At 38.0% G+C, this 27576-nt stretch overlaps 1 protein-coding gene across 4 annotated transcripts in view; it reads right to left on the bottom strand.

The window, feature by feature from the left end:
* The window catches only part of in (inturned planar cell polarity protein), a 666765-nt gene that overhangs the window by 39049 nt on the left and 600140 nt on the right, over positions 1–27576 (bottom strand). For 3 of the 4 annotated variants that reach the window (XM_081752327.1, XM_081752329.1, XM_081752330.1), the window contains exons 16-17: positions 25125–25220; positions 19253–19509 (exon numbers count right to left, since the gene is read on the bottom strand). In XM_081752327.1, coding sequence (XP_081608453.1) covers positions 19253–19509; positions 25125–25220 — 353 coding nt within the window. The remainder of the gene's footprint in view (positions 1–19252; positions 19510–25124; positions 25221–27576) is intronic. The other variant, XM_081752328.1, reaches the window with a different exon arrangement.

The raw sequence follows: 27576 nt of genomic DNA on the forward strand, positions 1-27576 counted from the left end.
GTTTGAATTTTGTCCTGTTAAAAGTTAATGTAAAAAATAATATTTAATTAACACGTCTGCAACCGCACATTTTTTCCCATTGCTTAGTCAACGAATGGATTCCTAAAAACCATCTGGAGTTTGCGATGCAAAAAAATCCTCCACTGCACGCTGGACCGCCCCATCATCAGGATAGATCTTTCTCAAGAGCTAGTAGAAATGCCGGAAGAGATGGTAGTCAGTAGAAGAGATATTGGGGGAGCACGGTGGGTAAGAAAGGGTTTTACTGCAACTCATAGAGAGCTTGCATCTCCATTGCGCGACATATGGGCGAGCATTGGTGTGCAACATGAGAACATTATGTCTGTTGACAATTACTGGATGTTTCATGGAATTCAGTACTAGAATGATCCGCATTAATGGTTTCATCTCTACGAAGAAAGACATGATGGGTCAATCCCACCATAACAACAACAATACCTTCTATGGATAAAGAGGATTTAGGAAGCCTTCCTGGTCGTTGGTCATGAACTAACTACTGTCATGACCGTTTACGATTGTTATAACAATATATATACACAGTGCAATCCACCTATAACGAATTTCAAGGGACCAACACAATGAGTTCTTTATATCCGAATTTCGTTATAGACAAACTCATTGTATTTTTCCGAATTATGGAAAAACCAAAGGATTAGACAACAAACAGGTATGTTTAAAAAAGAATATACACCAGTATAGTGTTACAACTGAAGACAATTTTATTAATTGGGTTGTTATGTAGCTTATCGTACATATTTCAGTTCTTCCTACCTGTTCAAGTACGTTTGAAGAAGTCTGTAATTTTCTTCTGAATCGTGTCTGCTGCCGCTGTTCGTAGCATCGCCCCTTCCACTTCCTCAAATGCCCGAAACGTATTGTCCGGCACAGTGTTGCTGTGCTCGAAAAGATAGCGTTGCGAATTTTTCAAACTTTGAATCGCTTCTTTGGAACTCACGAAAAGAAATGAATTTTTTGAGTTTTACGTCCCACGGTTATGCCGGTTAGGCTAAAAGATACGGTGATGATGAGTAATGAATGAAATGGTGGAATGAAGAAAGTGGGAGGAAACAAGAGAACCCCGAGAAAACCCACGAGCATGATGTTTGTCCACCACAAAGTCCACACTGCGCGAGCTGGGATCGAACCAGGGACCCCAAGCACCGGAGATGAACGCTCTACCACTGAGCCACCGCGCCCCCTTTGGAACTCACGAGTTGTTTCGCATTTTTTCACTTCTCCCTCATCATTTCTAACCTCGTCCTTGAACTCTAGTGGACAGGTTGCTGGAAATATCTGTGCCCGGGGAGATTCTGCTGTCATCCGAGTGAGTCATGCCTGGCTTGCACAGCGACAACAGCTATGAAAACCAATTTTGCGGTACCTGAGTTATCCACAAGCAGAAGAAGAAACATGATCCTGTTCTGACAACTTCGCTATAAGCAGTCTTTACGGAAAATATTGTTCGTAATATACGGTCATTTCTTCCATGTTTTAAATAGGCACTGTGACGGGGATTTCATTTATGTTCATAATATCCAATAATTCGCTATTTCCGAGTTCGTTATAAGTGAGCTGCACTTATGTATATGAAGTGACAATTCGATGATGGACACTGTCCCCTTATTATACTCAGAGAACTTCACACCTCCAGATGGTGATTTTTGTTGGCCGGTATCAACGTGATACCCATTAGTCCAACTTGTTTTTCTTTTAATCATACTGACTGCACAGACTCACCGAACGACAGTGGTACGGTGTATACCTAACTCGTATGCAATGGCAGAAATACTTTTCCGAAGGTTCCTTCCACGGTGTTCCTGAAGAGCTCATCCGGACATGATGTTGGTCGATGTCGATGGGGATAATTTTGCAGTGTCGTGTCACTGGAGTGAAATTTGGCAAATTCGCGGCGAATGGTGGATTGATTCGCCATTCCTGGTACAAACACATTCTTAATGATTTTAGTGGCTTACTGTGCAGAATGTTGCATTTTGAACTCTGTAAAGGAAAACCACTCACAATTGTATGTCTTCCATGATTCATTTTCATACGACCCTGTTCAACAACGCACTGCGTCTAGTTTGAGTATCCCAGCCTGTTTGCTGGACGTATAGACTTTTTGAAACATCTTAAAAACCTTGGGGGGGGGGGGGAGGTATGGAAAATTGACCTATTAGCCTTCTCCTCCTAGTACATGATAGTGAAACAGATATTTTCTCCGAAACCCGGTGTTGCCAAGAAATTCTAGCTAGCTGACAATTCTCGGCCAGAGGAGTGCGTATTAGTCTTTGTCACTTGAGAAAGGTTTTGGCGAAAAAGAAAAAAAAGTAACGTGGAAACTCCGAATGGTTTGTGTTGTTTAGTTATTTGATACTTTGAGTGAAAAAATCTTCCTTCTTCCTTTGGAGAGGAACAAAATTCGAACTGGACGGCAGCTCTCGGCGAAAATAAAGGTGTGTGCAAATGCTGATCTCCGTCACATGAATAAGGAATGGAATGTCTCAAATGTTTTGGCGAAGAAAAAAGTTGTCTGGAAACTCCGTGTGTTTGATGTTGCTTTGTTATTTGACACTTTCAACCTGCTTTCAACAGAATATTTCTTTTTCGATTGAGAAGGAATGATCTATATATGCAGACAAGTTGATCAGTGTTTATTTCCTCCTTCTCTGTATAGAAAGAAAGAACCCACATGTGTAAGCCATTAATCACAGTGTAATGAGGACCAAAGCTATGGCAACGTCGTTGAACATAAGTTAAGTTACAATGTCGCTAGTAAGAGGATATGATTGTTCGGACAGTTCCGATTACCACCCACTAAGGTTTTTAAGATTCTGCCAGTTCTATACAGAGTTTGTGACGTTGGACACGTGACATCGGCCGATCCCTGTGTTGTGCTGGTGAGGTGAGTTTCTCACCGGACGTCAAAGCGAACTAAATAGATGTTTTAAATTTCTTTTTCTTCTTCTAGATCAAACAGGATCGAAGTCAACAAGGAGGCAAAATGTAGATTAATGACGAGTGATGTATGTTATATGGACGATGGAGTGTCAAATATAGAAGTAGGATGGAAGAAAGTAGAACAGATGACTAGTTTCCGATATCTGGCTAGTATCATTGGTAATTATAGGAAATGTGAACGTGAAATAAAAGCAAGGATAGGAATGGCGAAAAAATCCTTTAGGAGGAAGAAAATACTATTTTGTGGGACCTTGCATAAAGAGTTGAGAAATAGATTCATAAAATGCTTCGTGTGGAGTACTGTAATATATAGGTCAGAAACTATATACGCAAAAATGATGAAGAACGATTAGAAGCTTTCGAAATGTTGGCATGGAAAAGAATGGAGCGAATTAATTGGGTCGAGCGGAAAACGAACGAGAGGGTTAGAAATGATAGAGAAAAGAACAATTTTAGATATTATTAAGAAGAGGAAGAGAAACTGGTTGGGAGATTGATAGAGAAGGAACTGTATCCTGATGGACGTGCTAGAGGGTATGGTGGCAGGAAAGAGAGGGAGAGGGAGGAGATTACAATTAATGGACAATATCAAAACAGAAAAGTCGTACGTGAAGACAAAGAGGTTAGAGGAAGACCGTGGAGCACTGAAGCTTCTCAGATGCAGCAAGTGACGTACCAATAATAGCAGAATACATATGATGATGTGTGTTAGTCCATCATACAAAATATGTTATCACAACAACTAATATTAAAGAAATTATAAGTTGCTATAGAAGCGCAATTCCACCTACCGTATTGTACGGTTGCGAAATTCACCGCTGACACAGAGAGAGGGAGGGAGAGAGAAAAAAAGAAGCTTTGACAGAAATGTTTAGTATAGAAAAAGGCGAACAAAAGGTGGAATCTCACACTGGCTACAGGTAATCGAATATTACACAAAAATAAAATAAACAAGTCCAGGACAGACACAACGTATCATTCATATGTAAAATATGCAGGAAGTGTATTGAGTTCCTGCATTACGGATGAAACGTTTGGTGAAATGTAACATCAAGCAGAATTTTAGAGAACTGGATTACAACAATGTAGACTAGAAGTTCGGCACAGGATAGAATTCAATGGAAAAGTTGTTTCTGCAACGATGAATTTTAACCAAAGCTAACCCTATGGAGTTAGTTTGTAATAAATAAAAAAATAAAAGAAAAAGAAAACTCTGTAGTGCAAATCAGAGTCATTAGAAAATAAAGTTACTTTACACTACAAAATTCTTATTAGGTTGAGCAAAAACTTTTAAAAATAAAACCAAAATCACTAACTAATAAAATAAATAAAATACTTCACAATCTTCCTAATTTTGTGATTCTTTTCTGAAATATTCCCCCCATACCTCCCTCACTGGCTTAGTAGCTAGCAAATGTGCGTTTTGTGGACGAGGTTCCGAATTCGATTTCCAGTGGGAAAGTATCGATCGCACTACAGTGGTTTAGATTCCACTTTAAACTATGTATTTTGTCTTACAAGCCTCACTGCTGACAGAAGACGTAAGTACAAATTAATCAAAATATACTTCCGGCTTTTTATTCAGGAGTGGTAGACATTTGTAAAATAAAGTAAAGATATTTGTGGTAGAGTGCAAGGCCTTTTAAAGAGACTTATCGATCCACCAAAACACTTTACTCAATCTCTCGAATCTGTAGTAAATTATACTTAAGATGTTTAACTAAACAGAAAAATATTTAATCTTTAAACGTCCAATGACGCAACTGTTGCGTCCTGGCTTTAAACCTCAATAGCTCACCCCGTAATTAAGTTAGAAAGATAATTTCGGTATCACTGTGTTCCTGAAGGATGAAGCTTTTCGCCGATATGCATTTTATGAATCTGGGGAGATACCACGACAGAGGGGAAAGGTAAAGTTCGCGTTCTTTTGCATTTTTTGGGGGGTGGAGTACACTTATAAAAATTGATATATGAAGCAATGAAGTAGTCCACTACATGGTAATACCCTGTACGTGTACTTGTTGCTTATATGAAGGGAGGAGGAGGAGAGGCAAAGTTGGCAAATTTTTGAGTCAGTTTTTTTTTGACGTAAATTACATTTATTTTCAGGACGGTTCCATATAAGACAAAATATCTTTTCATTGAATTGGTCCAGAAGTATGTTACCTTGTTGGAATCTGCTTCCATAACCTTTCCAACGATGTATCAGTCATGACTCTGTTATACTTAGGAAAGTCAGCAACGCCCCCAACGTTAGAGTCTACGATTTCGTTCAAATCCCTGGCGGGCGAAGAAAGGTTAACGGTAGTGTTAAAAGTATGAAGCTGTTATTACGGTTAATAAGTTCCCTACTTTAATTTAGGTAACAAAAGTATTGAAGTGAAAATCGTAAGAAAAATTTGTAGAAGCTCATCCTATTTGTTTTCCTCGGATATGACAGAAGAAGCGACCTATGTCTTATGTGGAGGGGAAAAAAAAGAATTTTTAAATTAATAATTATTATAATAATAATAATAATAATAATAATAATAATAATAATAATAATTTTATTTATTTATTAGGCAGCAAACAGCATACACAGCCGCAGGTTTGCTCGGGCAGTACGTACATGACACACCCAATGAAACCTATACAACAATGTCACAAAACATATCTCACAGCTGGCAAATTAAACTTGCAATACATACGCTGCACATACAGTCGAAATCATAAAAATCAACACACAAGAAATTTAGAAGTGATTACATTCTGGGATAAAATTTAACATATCATAAATTAAAAGCTCATATTAATAAAGATAAAATGAGATTATGCAGAATATGATCATGCAACAAAAAGGACTTAAACCTAGAAGAAAAAGAAAAGAGGGAAGGGGGGGAGAAGGTTGGTTAAAATTCAAAGTTCAAAAACCAAACCTTACAAAGAAGAATTCTCACATGGCATCACAAACTGAATAAGTTCTGAACGAACTTCAACAAATTTAGTTTGAAAAATATCCAGAATAGAATGAAACTTACTTAGTATTTAGAGAGTAGTATTAATGGTTTTATAAACAGGTGATTTTAGAGTAGAAGCTTTAGATACAAAAGGAACAAAATTTCTAGTGTTACGGTAAGGAGTTCTTACAGAAACAAAACTGTCAATAAAGAAAGCTCGATGATGAATATTATGGAAAAAATTAATCGAAAATATATCCTATCCGCTAGGGACAAAAGATGCAGTTCTCTGAATATACTAGACAAATTCATACCTTTGAAATCATTGAACTTCCATCATAACAAGGCTAGGAAATTATTCTGAATACTCAATAGTATTTATAAAATATTGGCTCCATTGTTCCACATCATTGTATCATATTACAAATGAGAACGCACATTACGTATGTAGAGAATTTTGCAAGTATTAATATTTAAAAATTTGACGGCAAAGCCCTTTAACATTGCTATTGCTTTTTTCTGCCTTAGATGTGATTACCTGTAAATGTTTTTGAAGTAATAATTTGTTATCTAATATTATTCCTAGATCATTAACCTAATTCTAAATTTAATTTCCTTATTATGTATTATATACAGTATTTATGAGGCAAAAGATCGGTTTTCCTGGAAAAAAATATACCTTGAATTTCGGCAATATTCAAAGATAGAAAATTGTTCTCTGACTATTTAGCTAATAAATCAATATTTTCTTGCAGTATAACTTGATCTTTAACAGTATTAATTTCATACAAGATATTAAAGTCATCAGCATACATCAAACGTTTACAGGTTAACTTATTAGTTCAATTATTTATATAAAGTAAAAAACAGCAAAGGACCCAGGTTAGAACCCTGAGGTACTCCAGATGTTATGTTATAAATAATGGAAGTACATCCATGATATCTAACTCTAAATTTCCCGTTACTTAAATATGAACCTAACCATTTTATTATACGTTTAGACAATTTCTACTTGTAAAGCTAACTTATTAATAAATGATGATACAGTTTATCAAATGCTTTGGCAAAATCAAAGTAAATAACATCAGTTTGACCATCAGATCGAATTCATAAAACTTGTCAAGTTTGTAATAATTGATGTATCATGTTGATTAGTATCCGATTGATCACAGACAATGCTATAGAAGTAGGTGTATATTATTTTTTCAAAAAGTTTAGGAATAATATTCATATAAATACGCCTATAATGATTGATATTATTACCATTAGTCTGAGTATGGGTGTTATGGCTACTACCTTCCAAGCTTCAGGATAAATATTTTTAATTAAGCTCCAATTACACAAGATTCTAACACTGGTAAAATTATTTCGGCCGCTCCTTTTATAACGAAAACAGGTATCCCATCTATACCACAAGAAGATTATATTTTTAAGGATTTAATAGCATCTCTTACACTTTTAGTTTAATCAGAGGTAGTTTCCTGTCACAGAAGGTTTTCAATAATGTTAAATAATTATTCGTATTGTCATTAGTTGGAAATGCCTCATAAACTGATGTAAAGTACTCAGCAAATAAGTTTGCCAATAACCCACAATCAGTAATCAAGGAATTATTTTTAAAATTTCCAGGTGAAACTCAGTTATTATCCTTGAATATGTATCTCCAAAATTTTTCAGATTACTATTTAACTGATTTTCTATTTTGCTGTGATAAATTCGTTTGTCCTCTTTTAGTTGAATCTTAAAAAATTTACGGCAATCGACAAATAATAAGTAGGCTTTGTAACTATAGGTAAGTAGTCTTTATAACTATACGTAATTTTGTACCTTTTATGAGCTAAATTCTTAGCTTTAAATAAAGAAATAGAATTTTTGAATACTAACAAAGATATTTTCATGTTCTAGAACTCAATTTCGAAATATTATTTGCCATAGCTGAGACAATTACTTTTTGAAGATCCAAAATCACTTAATTTATGTCATCACTTATCACTTCGAGATCCAAAATGCCATGAAATTTATTAAGTATTTGTCTATGGATTTAGAAGGAGCTTCTGAAATTTTGATGTGTCTTTGCAGAATATTGACTTTTGCCGAGAAATGTGAAACTAAAGGAACACCAATCCATTTGTCAGCTGCGGCATTTCTTGTTGATTAATGATGAATGCCGACGATCTACTGTTGTACCTGTTTGTACTATTTTAATAATAAAGATTTTGGGAAACCATTTTCCTGTTCAATTTTTAATAAATATTGTATTTCCTTATTAAGAACCTCAGGGAGGTCTGAAAGTAAAAGAGCTCTCCTAATGTATTAGATATTTTCGATATGATGAAACCATTGGGAAACCATTTTCCTGTTCAATTTTTAATAAATATTGTATTTCCTTATTAAGAACCTCAGGGAGGTCTGAAAGTAAAAGAGCTCTCCTAATGTATTAGATATTTTCGATATGATGATGATACTTTGATTTTGTACAAGGACCCTCAGGAATTAAATAAATTATTTGACGAGATTAATCAGATTCATCCTAGGATAAAATTTTGGATGGAACTTGAAGAAACTTATGTTCTTAACTTTCTTGACATTACCATCAAAAGACATGATAGTAAGTTTGTTACTTCGGTATACCGCAAACCTTCTGCTGGTACAAAATATATCAATTTTAAATCATCACATTTACGACTTCAGAAATTAAATGCCTGGAAAAACTTTTTTTAAGGAGAGTTCTTTTACTTTCAGACCTCTCTGAGGATCTTAATACGAAAATACAATATTTATTAGAAATTGGAAAGGAAAATGGTTTCCCAAAATCTTTATTATTAAAATGGTACAAACAGGTACAACAGAAGATGGTCGGCACCTACAATCAACCAACAACAAATGCCACAACTGACAAATGGATTGGTGTTCCTTTAGTTCCACATTTCTCGGCCAAAATCAAGATGATTCTGCAAAGACACAACATCAAAGTTTCAGAAGTTCTTAGACAAATACTTAACAAATTTCAAGGCATTTTTTATTGACCTTCTACAAAGCAGTGGCGTCTATCGGGTGAAATGTCAATGTGTTAAAGTGTATATAGGTCAAACAAAAAGGAACGTTTGCACTAGAATAACTGAACATGTTCGTACTTCGAAGTGTCGAAACCCGCAATAGTTGTCTGGTCTAGCAACACATCTTAGAGATTATAACCATCATATCGCGAAGTCCGGAGTCATGTTTAACTGAAAACGTAAAAACAAGAACGGAACGGAACATCAAAGAATCACATTACGTCCATTAAGAGAGACCTATACTTAATTCAGATAGAGGAGGAATAAATATTATTTGGAGTAATCTTTTCAGTATACTTTCGTCATCTGGAAAGCAAGAAAAGAAAACAGTGAACAGTAGTGTGCAATGATAGCAAGTGTCACTCCCATGTGTTTAATTATTTGACATAAGATTTGTTTTTACATTTCTGAATCTTCTTTTCCTCTTCAAATTTTTCTTCATGTTTTAAATCCTTTTTGAATTTTAAACAAGTCGAAGAAGGAACAGGATCTTCCGAAAACCTTACTTGTTACAGGTAGCAGAAAACTTTACTATATATCTTTTGCGGTGAGTATTAACATTTTTGCTTTTCTCATTAAATATCATCACCGCTCGCAACACTGTGATGTATAGAGAATTTATCTTTCTGAACATAACCGTTACATTTAAACCCCTCTTAACTGAATATATTCTTTTTTTTACTTGGTTGTTCGAAACAAGCAGAGTGACATTTTCTTTAGCACACGTTACATTTAATATATATATATATATATATATATATATATATATATATATTTTGCTTTCCATACATTGATTACATTGTGGATAATAATTAGTTAGAGGTGCTATTTAATATGTACATAATGGCACAAGTTTAAAAAATAAAATATACACAAGAATAAATAAATAAAAGTACACTCCAAATGACCAACAGGAATCTGATCAAACAAAATAATAATAATAATAATAATAATAATAATAATAATAATAATAATAATAATAATAATAATAATAATAATAAAAACGGCTTCTTGACATGCCAGAGGATCTAAAATTACTGAAGACTTCACGACCTTTTCTATTACATTGTGAAGTTTGAGAAGAGAAAAGATGGAAAAGTACCTACTTAACAACCATTGAGCTCTACTGCAAGATACTATAAGTACACCTCAACTTACTACTCTCGGTGTTTCAAGTCCCATCTCGTGGAGGAAAGGACAGTTGCTGGTTGATGGTGAATGGACAAAAATAAAAAACGGAAAATTCCTGAATAGAAACGAGTAACTACGGGGCTAAAGGCTGAGAAGCGATAATAATAAAAAATCATATTGATGCGCTTAGATTTGTGAGGATATCGTAATGCTGTCAGACACACACGCACACACACACACACACAAATAAAGAGACAGGTTAAATTTAACAGCAAATTTAACATGAAGATCAACAATAGCAAAACAAAAGTTATGAGACCGCTGCAAACAAACAAACAAACACACAAACAAACAAACAAATACATAAAAAACAGAAGATCGAAATAGATCACCTGGTGAAAGAAATGCAGGGATTCTGTTACTTAGGGACTAAAATAACGAGAATAACAGGTCCTGACAAGATGTAAAATCTAGAATACCTCAGGTGAAGAAGGCATTTGAAAAAAAAAATAAAAAGTTTCTAACCGAAAGCATTATCACAGAACTGAAGAAAATGCTGATAAAAACATACGTGAAGAGTGTGGTATCGTAAGGATGAAACATATGGAATTGGATTTGAATTTAGCGTCCCGTTCAGCAGCGAAGCTATATAAGACGTGGATCTATAGCTTAATGTCAGATCCGAATCACACAAGATCCTGAAAGTGAACCGGGTCTCCCATGTCAAAGGCGTGTACCCTAACTACTTAGCCACGAGAGAGCTATGGATGGCTTTGAAATATGGTACTAGAGAAAAATGTTGAATGTGAGATGGGCGAACAAGGTGTCAAATGAGAGAGCACTGGAAATGGCAGGGGAAAAACGTATATTGAAGAATATTTCGAAGAGACGAGATATGATGATTGGATACATTATGAGACGTGTGAGAATCACGCTAGTATCTATGGAAGGAATTACAGAAGGAAAAAATATCTACAGGAAGGCCATTATTGAAATATACGGACTAAATACTGCAAAAAATAGGGAGAAAAAGCTACAAAGAAATGAAAAATCAGACTTACAATAGGGAAGGGTGGAAAGCTGTGTCAAATAAATTGAAAGATTGTTGACATGAGATTCTTCTTTTCTTTTTCTTCTTCTTCTTCTTCTACTTACTACTACTACTACTACTACTACTACTACTACTACTACTACTACTACTACTAATAATAATAATAATAATAATAATAATATGTGGTGAAATGGAATCATTGGTTATCTATGTACTCACTTCTAAATAAACGCTTCTAGGGTGGCTACTTCGAAGCTAAATTACTGATGACGTTTCCAACAGATGGTTGGACAATATTCATACATCATCTCTCAAAAAAACGTATTTCGCCGTGAGAATAAAAAATGAAATAAAATCTTTCGGTTTTACGTCCCACGATTATGCCGACTAGGCTACGGGAGATGGTAATGATGAGAAATGAATGAAATGAAGAAAGTGGAAGGAAACGGGAGAACCCCGAGAAACCCCCAAAGCACAGTATTTATCCACCACAAAGCCTACTTGTCGCGAGCAGGATCGAATCAGGGACCCCCAAACACCAGAGGCTACCACTGACCCACTGTGACCCCCTGCCGTGAGGATAAAATAGAGCATTTCTCGTATTAGCACAAGATTGTTCAACGTTTTGCAATACGCGTTATATTAGACGCATGTATTTGTACAGAAAGGTAATTGGGATATATCCGACCGTTTTTCAGTGTACTTGCCCTATGAAAAGTCGTGCTGCCAGCATCGGTTGTGTTCTAGTGGACTACCACCATTAGGAACTCTCGATCGACATCGTTCTTTCCACTGCAACAAACCACGCTGCAGCATAGGCATAGATATTCCATTCCACCCCTCCCTGCAGGTTTTCAACAGACAATGTTTTAACGGTCCAAATATGCAGAAATTCACTGGATTGGCATCAGGACTTTCTACAGGAATGTTGTGAAAAGGAATAACATTGATTCCGATTTCCTACTTCATGTTGTAATAGAACCGGAGGAATGAGGACAATATGGCTGGATGCTTTCTTCATGTAGATCCGCATCTGGTTCTTGTTGACTCAGTATAAACGAGAGATGTCTCTCCAATAGACTGGATTCTTAATGGATTCCTAGAAGTAGAGAGCTTTCACCTTCACGTTTTTGTCCACCTTACGATCTTCAACTTCCCCTCGTACCCGTATCCGGAGACAATCATGATTCCCTGCGAGAAATTTACTCAATATGTAACTGTTTGAATGTTCCTATTACGCGTGAGATGAATGTAGAACTCATTCAACGTAACGTCCATCTTCTATTTTCATCCCAAGTGTCTTTCGTACAATTTGCGGCAGTTTGTCTTACATTCAGCAATGTGGCGCGGGATGAGGTTGAGAACGCAGTCCTTACGTATGCACTGCAGGCATATTCCGGTGGTGGATGCTACTGGTCTGCCAGTCGATGTATTCCACGAAACTTTTCTGGCAACATTTTCGCTGATAACCTCGAATGGCCCCCTTTTGCTGGCGAATGTTCCTACATGGATTCCGTTTCTGTTTGACTGGCCATATCTTTAGGCATTGTCACTGATGGTTAAATATTTTACCGATACCGATTCAGTGTTCGGTTATACGGACAATGTGCGTGGAAAACCTATGGTTCTTCCCAATAATAGTTTACTTTCGGCGACATACCAACAGTAGTTACACGAAACTTTGGAATCTGCAAGCTGAGATAACACACTGATAATAATGTTGGTCTAATGGTTCTGGCACAACTATACAGACAGAAGTTAGAAAATAAAAGTGATCAACCTTTTGAAATACGACAATGATATTCCCATTGTATTTTCAAAGGAATAGGCTATTAATTCAACTGAAAGATGTTCAGCTATAGTGTACAGATATATTACACTACAGTTCCCTACAGTTTTTAAAATGTTAAATTTCAGAGCCTCGTGAGCTGTGAAATGGGCACTTCTGTTTCAGGGGAAGAAACGCCATTTCAATAACAAGGTACTTTGTGCCCAATACAGTATGCTCTTACATTTGAGAATATAAACTATGCAGCGTAAGTTCGAACATTACCTCATCACTGGACGAACGGGAGAGTCACAAGCAGGCACAAGAGGAAGACGGATAAAAATGAAATGAAATCTTTGAGTTTTACGTTCCACGGTTATGCCCGTTAGGCTAAAGGAGACGGTGATGATGAGTAATGAATGAAATGGTGGAATGAAGAAAGTGGGAGGAAACGGGAGAACCCCGAGGAAACCCACGCACGCGGTGTTTGTCCACCACAAAGTTCACTTGGCGGGGGCTGGGATCGAACCCGGGACCCCAAGCACCAGAAGTGAACGCTCTACCACTGAGCCACCGCGGCCCCACAGGAAGACGGATAGAATTCCTTAGTATCGCAGCTGTCGGTGGTATGAAATGTACGAACGAGAACCCTAAGATGTTTTGGAAACATATAGCGCCACAATAATTTCACGACTCGAGGACATAATGGTTACCGATGTGTCTTCAATACTCTGAAAATAGGAGCTGTAGAAGTTGACAATTCCACCCTGGATGCTGTCATTCGTGACGGATAATTTTGTTCGTTTCTTCATGGAAAAACGGGAGAGATGCTATCATGAAACAATGGTAACAATGTTAGCTATTTGAGTTGGATTGCAGAAGTATTCTACATCAATAACAACTATCCTCATTCATATGGGTTATATTTTGTTACTTTAAGGATATTTCAAATATATTTTCTCAAAGTGATGTATGAACTGTGATTTGCCTTACCCAACCCTAAATTTCAGTTTAGATGATAACTGCAAACGAAGTGATTTTGGATCGACAATTACTTTTATTCTTTAAAGCAGTGCCTTTCTAGCCTTTTCTTTATTGCGACATTCTATTAGTATACACAATTTTACACGTCATTCATTAACTGGTATTTTTAATTATAAAACACAGATTCAATTGCAACAAAGAAGGTTTAATTTAAAGAAACGTTAATTTTTATAGGGGGTTCTCAAGTATAATACAGTAAACACATTTTTTACTTTACGTTTACACTTTCAAAATAATATTAAAAACTTGTTTTCTCATGTAACAGACTGTTTCATATTAGCTAGGCAAGCGTTATAATCTCGCACTCTCGCGGGTCAGTATGGCGTCAAGACTCGAAGAGTTAAAACATGAACCGATAGACAACGCCAAATAACTTAGCTACACTGAACAACATAGACTTCTTCGCCTTGACATGAAAATTATTCGTTTTAATCCTAATCATTGATTGTAGTCTTCCCTTCCTTCTTTTCCTTCCACCATACTTTCTTTCACGTCCCTCAAAATGTAATGTCTCTAGCATTAAGAACAGAGATTTCTGGTAGATTATTATCATAGGCGCCGACTTTGGAGGGACAGGACACTTCCCCCCAATATTTAAAGGTGGGGTCCTCACCCCCTAATATAATCCAGCCGAGGAAGAATTAACAAAGAGGAGCAAGAATTTCTGTCGTAAACTTCGTCGTTCCTTTAATTCAACGTTAGGAACAGCCTTTTTATTCGATACAAAAGGCTGTTTTCAGCAAGGATATTATAAAATAAAGGATCTACCCATACGTATCTTCATCATATGAACTCAAGGAAGCCAAAAAACAACCGAGCATCGTCTAAACTGGCACGTCTGATTGGCTACTTTCGTTTCCGCCATGATTGTTGGCTCGAAACATTGCAATCTTAGTGGTGCAGAGTGGGCAGAGTAGGTGTGGTGAAGCTCTGGCGTACGGCTTCACAATTTTGTTGTATAGGCAGATCTTCTATTCAATAACATCCTTGGTTTTCAGAATGGTGTTGAATAGAGCACTGAAGCTTCAACCAGCACTCTGGCAACACTGATACGACAAGTGAAGATCAATGCAGCGCGAATTTTGCAGCGGACTAGCGGATCAAGATTTGGGGAAGGGGGAAGGAGGTCTTCAAGCAGTTAATTGAAAACGGCTGAATACGATGATGATATATTTATTCATTGTTTGGACCCCCAATATTTTCTTCAAGTCGGCGCCAATGATCACAGAATGTAACGCAAAGTTTTAAAATCAACATATTGATCCACAGTTAATACGCCGAAAGGAAAGAAGGAAGCTTAATATTATTTTATCATGAGATCTTCATTCATTTTGTATTCTGAATTTATAACACAAAAATCTTGCGACACCTTTGATGCTACCACACGACACCCCGAAATATTGCTATAGTCAAGTTGGAAAGCTCTGTTTTGAATTTGAGTTATCGTTTAGGTTTTAAAAGAACTGCTCTTATCGATTCACGCACTTATTAAAGACTAAGCGTATGTGCGTTACTTAGTTTTCTTTTTTACCCGATCACAGCACATCGTAAGGAATGTCAACGTTCTACATAAGTCACCGTCACTAATAGAAACGTCAGACTATGATTCTATTACATCAGATCCAAGGAATCAAAATTAAACCTTGATAAAGGTAGTCTGGAAAAAACAATTGGATTATATTATCTACCTTTGACAATATTTATCATACATAACAAAATTTTCCGTAGGACATAAACGTGTGTGTATAATTTTATGCAGTAAAAATATTTTTTCTTCAGAAATGAATCAAGGAAATGGGGTTCGTCTCACACGCCAGCCAATACAGTATTTACTACTTCTGAAGGAATACATTTAATTTTCATTTGTCATGTTCTACACACAATATTTGGAGAGAGGGGCATGTCCCCATGTGCTATGATCATTGGCAACAAACGACGTGATTTTTAGCGCCAAAAAAAAAAAAAAAACATTTTTCTTCATTTTCTTGAGAAACTACACGCAGTATCATCCTCAAGCATGCCATTTTGTTTAGTTCGATGTTGTCTATCGATTAATATATATAGATCGGATAAAAAAATAGTGGTAACATTGTTCTCACGTCAGAGAGCTGTATCTCAGCATCACAAGAGTTCAGTATGTGATAGGGCAATGTGCAGCGATAAAGTGTGCCGAGTGGTAAGGACTGTATGTTTTACAGTCAAAAGCAGCAGTGCCATAAAGTAGAGGAGGAAAGTAGAAGCGCCGTAACAATTGTTTCGGAAAGACGAACAACGTGTGTAGATCAAGGGCGCAGTACACAACAACACTTTTAGGGACTTCCTCACGACCTGGGGCCGCGGTGGCTCAGTGGTAGAGCGTTCACCTCTGGTGCTTGGGGTCCCGGGTTCGATCCCAGCCCCCGCCAAGTGAACTTTGTGGTGGAGAAACACCGTGTGCGTGGGTTTTCTCGGGGTTCTCCCGTTTCCTCCTACTTTCTTCATTCCACCATTTCATTCATCACTCATCATCACCGTCTCCTTTAGCCTAACCGGCATAACCGTGGGACGTAAAACTCAAAGATTTCATTTCATTTTTTTCCTCACGACCTTTCCGTCAAAATGAACAAACAACTTTGCAGAAAGTACCACGACACAAGAGAATTGAGTTGAGTTGATTTTAGTTTAGCGTCCCTTTCAGCAGCGAGGCTATATGAGACGTGGACCTACTGATTAACGTGGAATCCGAACCACATGAGCTCCCGCCGGGAATCGAACCCGGGTCTCCCACGACACAAGAGAAGTCTATCATCTGTTCCATATGGCGGTTCCTACAAAACATTGTTAAAGATTGACGCACTGACAGTGTACGACACTTTCCACACGTGTGGCAGAAGGTAATCGAGATGGGAGGCAATTACATAGACGAAGTGTAGCAAGTGTTTTTCTGTGCATAAGGCCAGATACGAATTATTACAATGTTGCAATTACTTCTTATCCAGCCCTTTTATATGATCTTCGCATTATATTGTAGTTAAACAAAAATTAGAGTTAGGAACAAATAATTTTTGGTTATATCTCTAATAATACAGTGTACTGTCGCCTTGCTAGTACACACGTGTTCGTTTCACATTAATAGGCTGCGTTGATATCGTACAGGATCAATTTTTAAATTTAGAAAAAAATTTAACTTTCTCGAAAACAAAATATGGGAATTTACATTCACCCATATCATTTAGTTCATCTCATTGATACATATATACAGGGGATGGGCATAAATATGGAAACAACTGATGGTCGAGTTTACATGTGGAGGACGCCAGCACAAGCATATGATACACTTTGTTACCAAGAGTGAAGCACAGCGGTGGTTGTGATGATTTGGGCAGCCATATCCTGGTATTCTGCCGGACTCATCATCAACCTGCACGAACATGTCACTGCCAAGGACTACGTAACCATTTTGAGTGACCAGCTGCATCCCACGGTGTAAACTTCGCTAAAAATGGTAATGCCGTCTTTCACGATGGCAGAGCCCATGTTCATACAGGATTGGTTTAATGAGCACGACGATGAAGTACCGCATCTGCCATGGACTCCATAATCACCAGACCTCAATATCACTGTGTCCCTGTGGTCAGTTTTGGAGACCAAGGTGCGAGCCCGCTACCCACCATCGTCGTCTCTACAACAGCTTGCAGTTGCTTGCGACTTGTATTTCTCCATTCCTCGTTGACTGCAGGCCGTTCTGCGTGTCAAAGGTGGTTCTCGAGTGTGGCCGTAAAGTTGAGCAACCCAAAGTTTGATTGCGTATATCTTTTGATTTAAGAACGATAAGGACCTGAGACTTGAAACAAATGTAAGCATGTTCTATGTAGATATTTTCGAGATCATGGCCAATGCTGCAACTTGTAACGCTTTTGTGTAGTAACGAAAAAAAATTACCGCAAGGGTAAAATTAAAAATGTGCAAAAGAAGAAAATCAATATTCAGTTGCAGAAAACTCATTTCCTGCGGGTGAATTCCTGTGTATATGTACAGTACACATCAACATTTATCTACTGGTGCGAAAATGTGACAAGGTTGATGCAGTGTTGCCATATAAAAAGCCTATTTAATACAAGTCCGTAAAATGGGTGTTTTTTTTTCTTTTACAGAAACGCGGTCCCTGGCAACACTGTTGTTGTAAAATTACTGCAACAGGTGTGTTTTAGGTTAATTAATGATAAGCAATGAGAATTTGCACATAATTAATAACATAAATTTTTATTCTAAAATTTGCGATATCGGTCATTGCGAGCATTGGTCACAATCTCGAAAACATCTACATAGAACATGCTTACATTTGTTTCAAGTCTCAGGTTTTTATCATTCTTAGATCGAAAGATATACGCAATCAAACTTTGGGTTGCGCAACTTTACGGACACACTGTACTTGCTATTAATAAAGGTAATGCGATTTTTTTCAAGTGTTTCCATATTTTGTTCATTCCATATTAAAGTATATATATATATATATATATATATATATATATATATATATATATATATATATATAGAGAGAGAGAGAGAGATACAGGATGTTTCAAAACAACACCGACAACGTTTGGGAGGTGATTCCTGACATCAAGGTAAGACAAAAAGTACAGACCAACCTGGGTATACAAATGCTTCCTTTCGGAGGTATATAGGCTGCCGAAAACATGAAAAAATGAATTTTAAAGGTCCATAGCTCTAAATCTATGCGACTTATCGTAGTCAGGTTAGGATTTCACTTAGGGACTAGTATGTGCCCTATCAAAATATCCAAGTTTTACACTCCTACGGTACTTCCTCAACAATTTTTATAGAGGTGGTCGGTGAGTATTTCAAATTATATACCCGTAGTCAAACTCCCAAAATAAAAGTTGTTACGTGAGTACTTTAGGATTCTGAAACATGTATTTTTCGATAGCGCACATTTTAGTTCCTAAGTGAAATCTTGACTCGACTGGACGGTAGGTCACATAGTTTTGGAGCTATGAAGCTTTGAAGTTAATTTTTTCATGTTTTCGGCAGCCTATACCTCCGAAAGGAAGCATTTGTGCACCCAGGTTGGTCTATACTTTTTGTTTTATCCTGGTGTCAGGAATTACCTCCCAAACGTAGTTGGTGTTGTTTTGCAACACCCTATCTATATATATATATATCCTCGTTAAACGCTAATATTGTAGAACATAATTTAAAAAATGCTGTTATTCAAATAACACCCTGTATAATCTAATCAAGGGAAACAATCATAAGAAACTGAAAAGTAGTAAAAATAATTTACCCTGTATACCATCCATTCCAATTCGGAATCGTCATCAGATCCAGCCGAGGAATCTCCTGTTCTAACAGAGCTGGTGGTTGAAGGCACAGTATTCTCCCTGCGTTCTCGTTCTCTCTCTGCCCTCCGGCCTAAGATTGGAGCTGCTTCATCGCTTATTTCACTCAGTTCGCTCACCTCGCTCATTAAACTGGCTGCCTGGCTGGCAGAGTCTTCCGAAGTTTCTCCTTGACCTGAGAACACGGTAGCTTCAAATTTATCTTCATTAAGACCAAAAGAAAAGAAGAGGAAAAAAAGTGCATTGCCTACTACTAAGGAAGAACTTTTAACTTGCTTAAATTTATTTTGCCGTAACCTACTTAAACTTAACTTTAGCTAATTGAGGAATTCCTCGCAACATAACAGATGCTGGGAAAAGGAAGGAGTGCGAACTAAGTATCATCGTAATAAATTGTGAACAAACTTACACAAACCCAACCCAACCACTTCCCAAATGTTTAAACACAGTATGTGCCTACTACCATATTCATAAATAACTTTTGAGTTTTACAGTGCATCATGTAATTTTCTAGAGTGTCTTTGAAGAACGTTAATGAGAATGGTTATCGTGCGTAAAATACCAGTGCTAATACTTACAATTCCGCAGTATAGAGAATATTTTCTATCGATTTCATTATTTAATGTGGATACCATTTTCAAGGATAACGAAAAAAAAAAAAAGCAAGAAAGGAACCTGAAAGCAAAACGCAAGTTACCGATCAAGATCCGATTTTCAAAACCTGAAGATATTCGAAAGATAATGGACTTAAGTGATTTGGAAAATTGTCAACTAGATCAAGCAAATGGTAGGTATATTTACTGTTACAATTTTATATATATATATATATATATATATATATATATGGGTTGGACAATAAAAATCTAAAACGTTTGCAAAAGTGTGAAAATCATACCAAGTATGGTGTGGGGTCTCCTTTTGCGTCCGAAACAGCTTGGATCCGACGTGGAATGGACGTATACAGCTCCTGAATCGTGGTGTGTGGAATTTTGTACCATTGTTCCTCCAAAACATGCTCCAGTTCCTTAAGAGATGCTGGTGGAGGGTAATGAGACCGAAGACGCCTTTCTAACTCAGACCACAATGGCTCAATGATGTTCAGATCTGGTGATTGTGGGACCCAGGGGAGGTGTGATAGCTCCTGGTCATGCTCCTCAAACTATGATTTCACCGTTTTTGCAGCGTGACAGGGTGCCAAATCATCTTGGTAGATGCCATCACCATCAGGGAACAATATTTGGGCCATGGGTAGAACCTGATCCCCCAAAATGGCCTCATACGCCTTAGCAATCATCATTCCATGCAGGGCTATGATGGGACCTGCGGAAAACCACGATATCCCTGCCCATACTGTAACAGAACCACCCCCATGCTTTACAGTTGGGAAAAGACAGTGTGTATCATAGGCCTGCGACGGTGTTCTCCATACGTAAACAAGACCGGTTATTGGAAACAAGGTGAAGGGCGATTCATCGGACCACATTACGTGTTTCCACTGCTCATGAGTCCACGCCTTGTGATCCTTGCACCACGGGATACGCCTCTTTGCATTTACTGCTGTGACCAGGGGTTTGGCGATAGCGGCCCTGTCTTGAATTTTCATTTTATGAAGTTCCCGTCGCACTGTTTTCGATGAAGCCGGGTTCTGTAGGCCAAAATTGAGTTCAGACGTAGTTTTCATTGCAGTGGTCTTCTTTTTAGCTGCTACAATCCGTTTTAATGCCCTCCGGTCCCTATCTGACAAGATAGTCTTTCGACCACTGTTGTGCTTCGCAGACGTCGTTTGCCCATGAATTGTATATGCCCTCGTGACACTGAACACAGTGCCTTTCGATACCCGCACAATCTTCGCCACTGTTGCCACTGAAGCTCCAACCAGATGGGCACCAACGATCATGCCTCTTTGGAAGTTTGTCAGGTAGCCCATTTTATCGGACCACTTTCACACCACGACTCACAGGTGAGCGGGTTTCTGCTAACGGAAGAGGAAGGTCCACATGACACATTGAAAACAAAAAACGATGGGCATCCGCAACACGCGTTGCACAGTGGAGGGCCAAACTCACGTGTCCTATATGAAGTGTTTTTAAATTTTTTTGGCCCTCCCCTATATATATATATATATATATATATATATATATATATATATATATATATATATATATTCCTCTATACCGCACAATATAACTTTTTGTTTCGCTATGTTCCGCTCTCAGCCTACGTAGGATTTAATGAAACGTTTGGCTTATTTGTCCGCGATTATACTTTGTGAACAAGTTACGGAACATGTTTGATCACTAGAAGTAAATTATGTAAATATAAGAAAACAAAACAAGGGGAAAACGAATAAATGACATAAACTCCCTGCTGTCCACCAAACTCTTATGTGTCCTGAGATCGGAACAAAAACCTTTACCAGCAGAGTTCGGCCATTGAATTCTACGAAGTATTAGGAAAAGTGTTTATTGGAATAAAACAAATCTTTACGGTGCTCTTCTATACTACGTTGAATACATTCGCTGAGCGAACTCAGGCTATTGGTTCGTGGTCTTGTTTCGTAATCAGGAAATTCCGAGTTGTAATCTGGTAGGCACCCATATTGAGAGCTTTCTCCTCAGCTCCACTAGGTGAATCCCGAGATGGTAAATTCAAATATTAATCCTGGTTGACATGTTTACGAATCACAATCGTTTCGCATTTTTGTTGTCAACTGAATACTGACTGTCAACAACCACAGCAGAGTGTAAATTCACATCTTAAAGGTATTATTTAAGTTAATACTTTGTACTTTTGTGACCAGGGTCATGTCATGACACTGCCAATTTTATGCAATTAGATTACTATGGTAGTACTGGGGTTATAGCCTAGTGTGGCATCATAGGAATGCCCTTGGACGTCCACTTGGAACCCGAAATCCACCACCAGAGACTCTGGCAGGAGCGTAACCACTATTGCGCAAAAGACCACAATATCATGAGGAGGGTGACCTTTCCAATGGAGGCCCTTCAGTCTAGCATTTCAATGGACCGAATCGATCTTATTTTTTTTTAATTTTTTGTCTCAGTCGGCAATGTGCGATAGTATTTAATGTTATGTACAAAAAAAAAAAAAAGAAAGCGCTATGAAAACGACAGAAATTCTCACTGCTATAACCAAGAGTACTCTGTACCAGTAGCGTCTCCTGACGAGGATGTTAGGGCGTTGGCAAGAAAGGAAAAATATATTAACCCTCATAACCATAGGAGATACTAGAGGAGGAACCCTCTCTCCCCAGGAGCAAAGATGAGTCCACCCACATTGTTTTACTGATCAAAAATATTGTGATAAATTTACCTTAATTTACGCATAACTATTTTAGTGGCATTCGCATTTAGCATACGAGTATTTAATAGTGAATATACTTTGCCCACCCACCGATTTCCTGAATATAGTCTGTACCTGGAAGTTCTCGCAATATTCGAAAGTAAGGAACCATGATCGTCACTGCATAATGTCCTATTTACGCCAACCTATAAATAGCAATTTACTTCTAACAATTTAGTCTGTAAACTATAAAAAGCAATCAAGGAGGATATTATTACGTAAGGAATACATTTAATTATAATAATTATAGTATAAGTACATATACCCTCAAAATATGAAACTGAAAATCAAAAACAAGCAATTATTCACTTACAATTACGTGAATTTCAGCTCAAGTCGTCTTTTTTTTGCGTAGAAACCTCTGGATTACTGCTTTAGAAACAGTAATAGGGGCCCGAAACCGCAAGTCTTGAGGGTGACCCACTAACGACAAAGTAAATGAAAATTAGGGAAATAAGAAGGCAGAATGGAAAACCGTTCTGTAGCTAACGTTCAGGCTTTTTTTTTTTTTTTTTTTGCATCAACTGACACTTCCAATACAACTTGGATCGAGAAAAAAGTGTTTCTTTTCACCGTACTTCTTACACGTATTTTAGGAAGAACTCGATTGCACCATTAACTTTTGAACTAAATGATGTGTTTAGATCAAAAAGTGCGTAGATCATACCCCCTCTCCCCCCAAAAAATGTTTTCCGTATTGCTATAAAATATCTGTACATCCACAAATAAATTTACAGAGTTGGCAACGCTTGAGAGAAGCAGAAAACTCAAGACGTTGATTTCCTAACCAACGCCTTGAATCATACAAGCACGAGGTGAGGAACACGAAGCGCATGCACAATAGGAGTCTTCATTGAAGTGAAAATTCAGCCAAAGCGTTGCCAACGACTTACTCGCAGAGTTGCCTCCTCAAAACATGACGGAGATCGCAGAGCACTTCTCTGTTCTTTTGCACTTCAACAGTTGATTCTGTCTCGTTGAAAATAAAAAATCCCAAGTTCTGACGATCCGTTTAATTAAATTAAAATACTCTTTTCTTCTTTTTTCGTTGGGCGTTAACACACGACTTGCACACCCAGAGAAGACGCTACTGCTCTGTACCTTAGATGGAAAAGAAACTGTGGAACTGTAGACTGTGTGAATTCTATTTGAAAGATTTATCACTTGCTTTGCGTGCGAAAAAAAGTTCTCTATTAGCGTATAAATTTTACGTGCGTCGATGAACGTAGAAAGAGGGGAGAGAACATGCATCTTTTGTTACAATATTGGACTCTGAATGACTTCTGGCGGGTGTTTGTGCAGCAGTGGGATGCATTACATAGGAGCTCTGGATCATTTCATCCATAGTATGGAAACATACTATACAGAATGATTACACCCAATACTGAACGTTTCTGGCCATGTCAAACAGAGCCGACGTGCGATCGGCAGAATGAACTCACATAAAGTAGATGCCTTACAAACGTCATTTGCTGTATTTCTGTGTCATATGACCAGCAACGGGTTTAGGCATCCTGTGGCCATAAGAATTTATGGCTGGATCATCACCCACAACTAGACACCCTGCACTACGCTGTCAACTAATTAAATCGTTCCAGCGTATTTTTGATAGTTTTGCTTTAGCCACAGGCTGTTTTACAGTACATTTACTTTTAGTATATAAAGATATTTCTGGAGTTAGCAGTTTAGATGTTACACAACAATTTCTGACCAACGTTGAGTGTGAACTATGAATTCGCCTTGACATAAAATTCAGACAAGTAATAATGAAATGTACCAAACTAAACAAAATGTAAAATATTACAATAATAATTTAGAACAAAGAACTGTTCCAATTGTCAATTTTTTTCCCGGTCCCTCTTGAGTTCTGTGGCCTTAGCCAGCTTGCCATGCTTGCGCAGTCGGAAAACCGACGCTGCGTATGACCATCAGTGTGGTTGACCTTCAGTGTGGTTCCTGAGTATCTACCTTACACGTCCGATTTCGCAGATAGGTATCGGTCTCCCATCTTCATTCGTGTGTCACTTTCCCATGTCCCATAACTTTTGGACACATGTGTATTAACGATTCATCTTCGGGGCACACTGTCATCTTAAACAACTTTAATTGTTGATGATTTTTCAAATTAAAGTTACACATAATTGGAAACGACCATACAAAGCTTAAAAAGATAGGTTGTAGGAAATCCTATATAGAGCCTTAATAAAGGGTTTTCGGGATTGTGGCCATCATGGCTTATGTTCGAAAGATGTGAGGAATTGAAATATCTCACATTTAAGCAACTTAACGAAAGTTGTTTTTCCATAAGAAAACTATGGGGTCGTTCAGTAACTCTGGAGGGGTCAACTATAAGAAAATGAACAACAAGCATATGTAAGAATGACTAAATGTTATCATGCTCTTTACAACAATGAAGTAGCATATAAATGTAAAAACAACGCATATTTGTTCTACCTGACGATGTGTATATTAACAGTCTCTCTGGCGGTGGGCTATTCTTTCGTTTCAATATTGACGTCACTTCCAATTTCTTACTAGGAGAGGTAGAACCTAAAAAGAGAAGAAAAATAATTTCTTAAAAAATTATCCTTAAAAGAAGGAATGGTATGATCTTACTCCAGTTTTTGCAAATAAACCATTAAAGTGTCGAAGGTACACAAACTGATTTACTAAAAAATACAATGCAACACGAAGAAGCAGACATCACCGTGACCATATTCTGGGAATGTGTAAACGATTGAAGGATGATTAGCAGTACAGCCGTGCGAGGTAACACGCACGGTGGCAACGCTTGTAAAATCGGCAACCAAAGCCAGGCCGAAGAACCCCAGCTCAGAAGGGATCCGAGCGTTTGTGTGATGGAGTCTCACTATCGAGTACAGCATCGATTCCAGCATGTTTCCGCCTTTGATCACAGAAGAATGGTGACATATCAATACTGTCATGGACGTACGAAGAGGTGAGTCATGGGGGCCAGAAGCATTCCAAATTTCCCGATTTTTCTAACAATTTAATAAATTTCACGGAATTTTATAAATTTTAATATAATTTATCCTCATATTGAATTTTAAACTGCCCGAAAAGCTTTGGATATCCTTCCGAAGTAAAGCCCTGCGTACGTGACTGGTGATTGCAGATTATCTTGTCGCAACAATAGTGCCTCTGTTGCACAGAATGTAGCCACAGAGACTGGATGAAGGATTAGTGATTTACATATTGACAAATATGGAATCGATTGATTCAGGAAAACAACACCCAATGTCGTGCACAATCCCAACAATCGCGTTCTACTACGGATCGAGAGGGTAGATAGCCGCATTTCGAGCACTGACGTATGAATTCGTTCTTCAGCGTAATCAGCGTCCCATAACAGTTTGACGTTGTTTGGCGGTACAGAGCATATTAGCAAAGACCCATTGCTGCGGACTATTTTAACTGCAGCATAGGAAGGTACAGCTGGAATAGTGCCACGGACGTCATGGATGGAGGCCCGGACGGCACGGCCGCCTCTCGCACGAATCTCACTCCTGCCTGCACATGATGATAACCATCGATAACCATACTCGTGCCTGTTAGCATGGCAACAGACTTAGTGAAGCCTAGAATCTTCTTGCCATACTGGTCCAGTACTAGGTGTTATGGTATGTGGAGCCACTGAACTGGTACACGCGCTCGCGTCTACGGTAGGATGTGAGATCATTGATGGGTACGTTTCACTGATGGGTTTTTGAGCAGCCAAGGAGTATCGCTGAGGAATTGACCTGGTTGTGTTACACGTACTGGAGGCACTGGATGAAACAATTTTCCAACAGGATACGAGGGTCACTATAAAAGTTTTGAGATGTGAAATAACTTACATACTTAAAATCAATTTAACACTTACACTTTCTCAAAGTATTCACCATTACACTCTACACACTTTTGCATCTTCGAAAACCACTTTTGGAAGCAGTGTTGCCAGTCTTTTTCTTCAAGTGTTGAAAGTTCATTTTCGTAAGCCACTTCAGCTTCTTCTGGGCTGCAAAATCACTTTCCACGCATGCGATCTTTGATCCTGGGGAACAGAAAATAATCACACGGGGCCAGGTCAGGGCTATACGACGGTTGAGTCATAAGTTTGACTTCCGTAGATTCTAAAAACTGAATTGTGAAGTTGGCCGTGTGTGCGGACGCGTTGTCATGATGAAGCAGGATTCCACGCAATCCAATTCTTGGACGCCGTTCCCGAAGCTTCTGGAACACTTTTGTTAGACAAAGATTGGTGTACCACTGAGCAGTAACAGTCTTTTGTTCTTCAAGTGGAACAGTTGCAACATGGCCAGATTTGGAGAAGATAGTTGCGACCATATTCTTCCCCACACTTCACGGTCGCTTCACTTTCGCGGGTGGATTTTCGTCTGGGAAGATCCAAACTGTAGACTGGCGTTTATTTTCAGGGTCAAATTGATAGATCCAAGTCTCATCACCAGTAACAATGTCAGAGACGCGTCGAGAATTGTCTCCATCAAATCTTGCAAGCATTTCTTCACATCATTCCACATGCATGCGCTTCTGCTGTTCAGTCAAAGTGTGAGGCACCTAACGAGATAAAACCTTCCTGAGTCGAAGATGATCATGAAGAACTTTTGTTACTGCTGGCGATCCAATGTTCACTGTAGATTCAATCTCCTTGAAAGTTGTTCGAGGATTTTCTCGATTTATTTGTTCCACAGCGGCAATGTTTTCATCTGACACAGCTGTTGCCGGACGTCCAGCTCTCTCTTCATTTTTAAGCGATGTCCGGCCTCTTCTGAATTCACCGAAAAATTGTAGCACGGGAAGGAGCAAGGTCCCCAAATGCTCCCTGCAAACGGTCAAGTCTTTGTGTCTCGTTCAAACCACTTTTGAAATCGTAAAGATCATTGCC

The sequence above is a fragment of the Thermobia domestica genome, chromosome 3 (genome assembly GCF_964235325.1).
Source record: "Thermobia domestica chromosome 3, izTheDome1.hap1.1, whole genome shotgun sequence".
Classification (NCBI taxonomy): Eukaryota; Metazoa; Arthropoda; class Insecta; order Zygentoma; family Lepismatidae; genus Thermobia; species Thermobia domestica.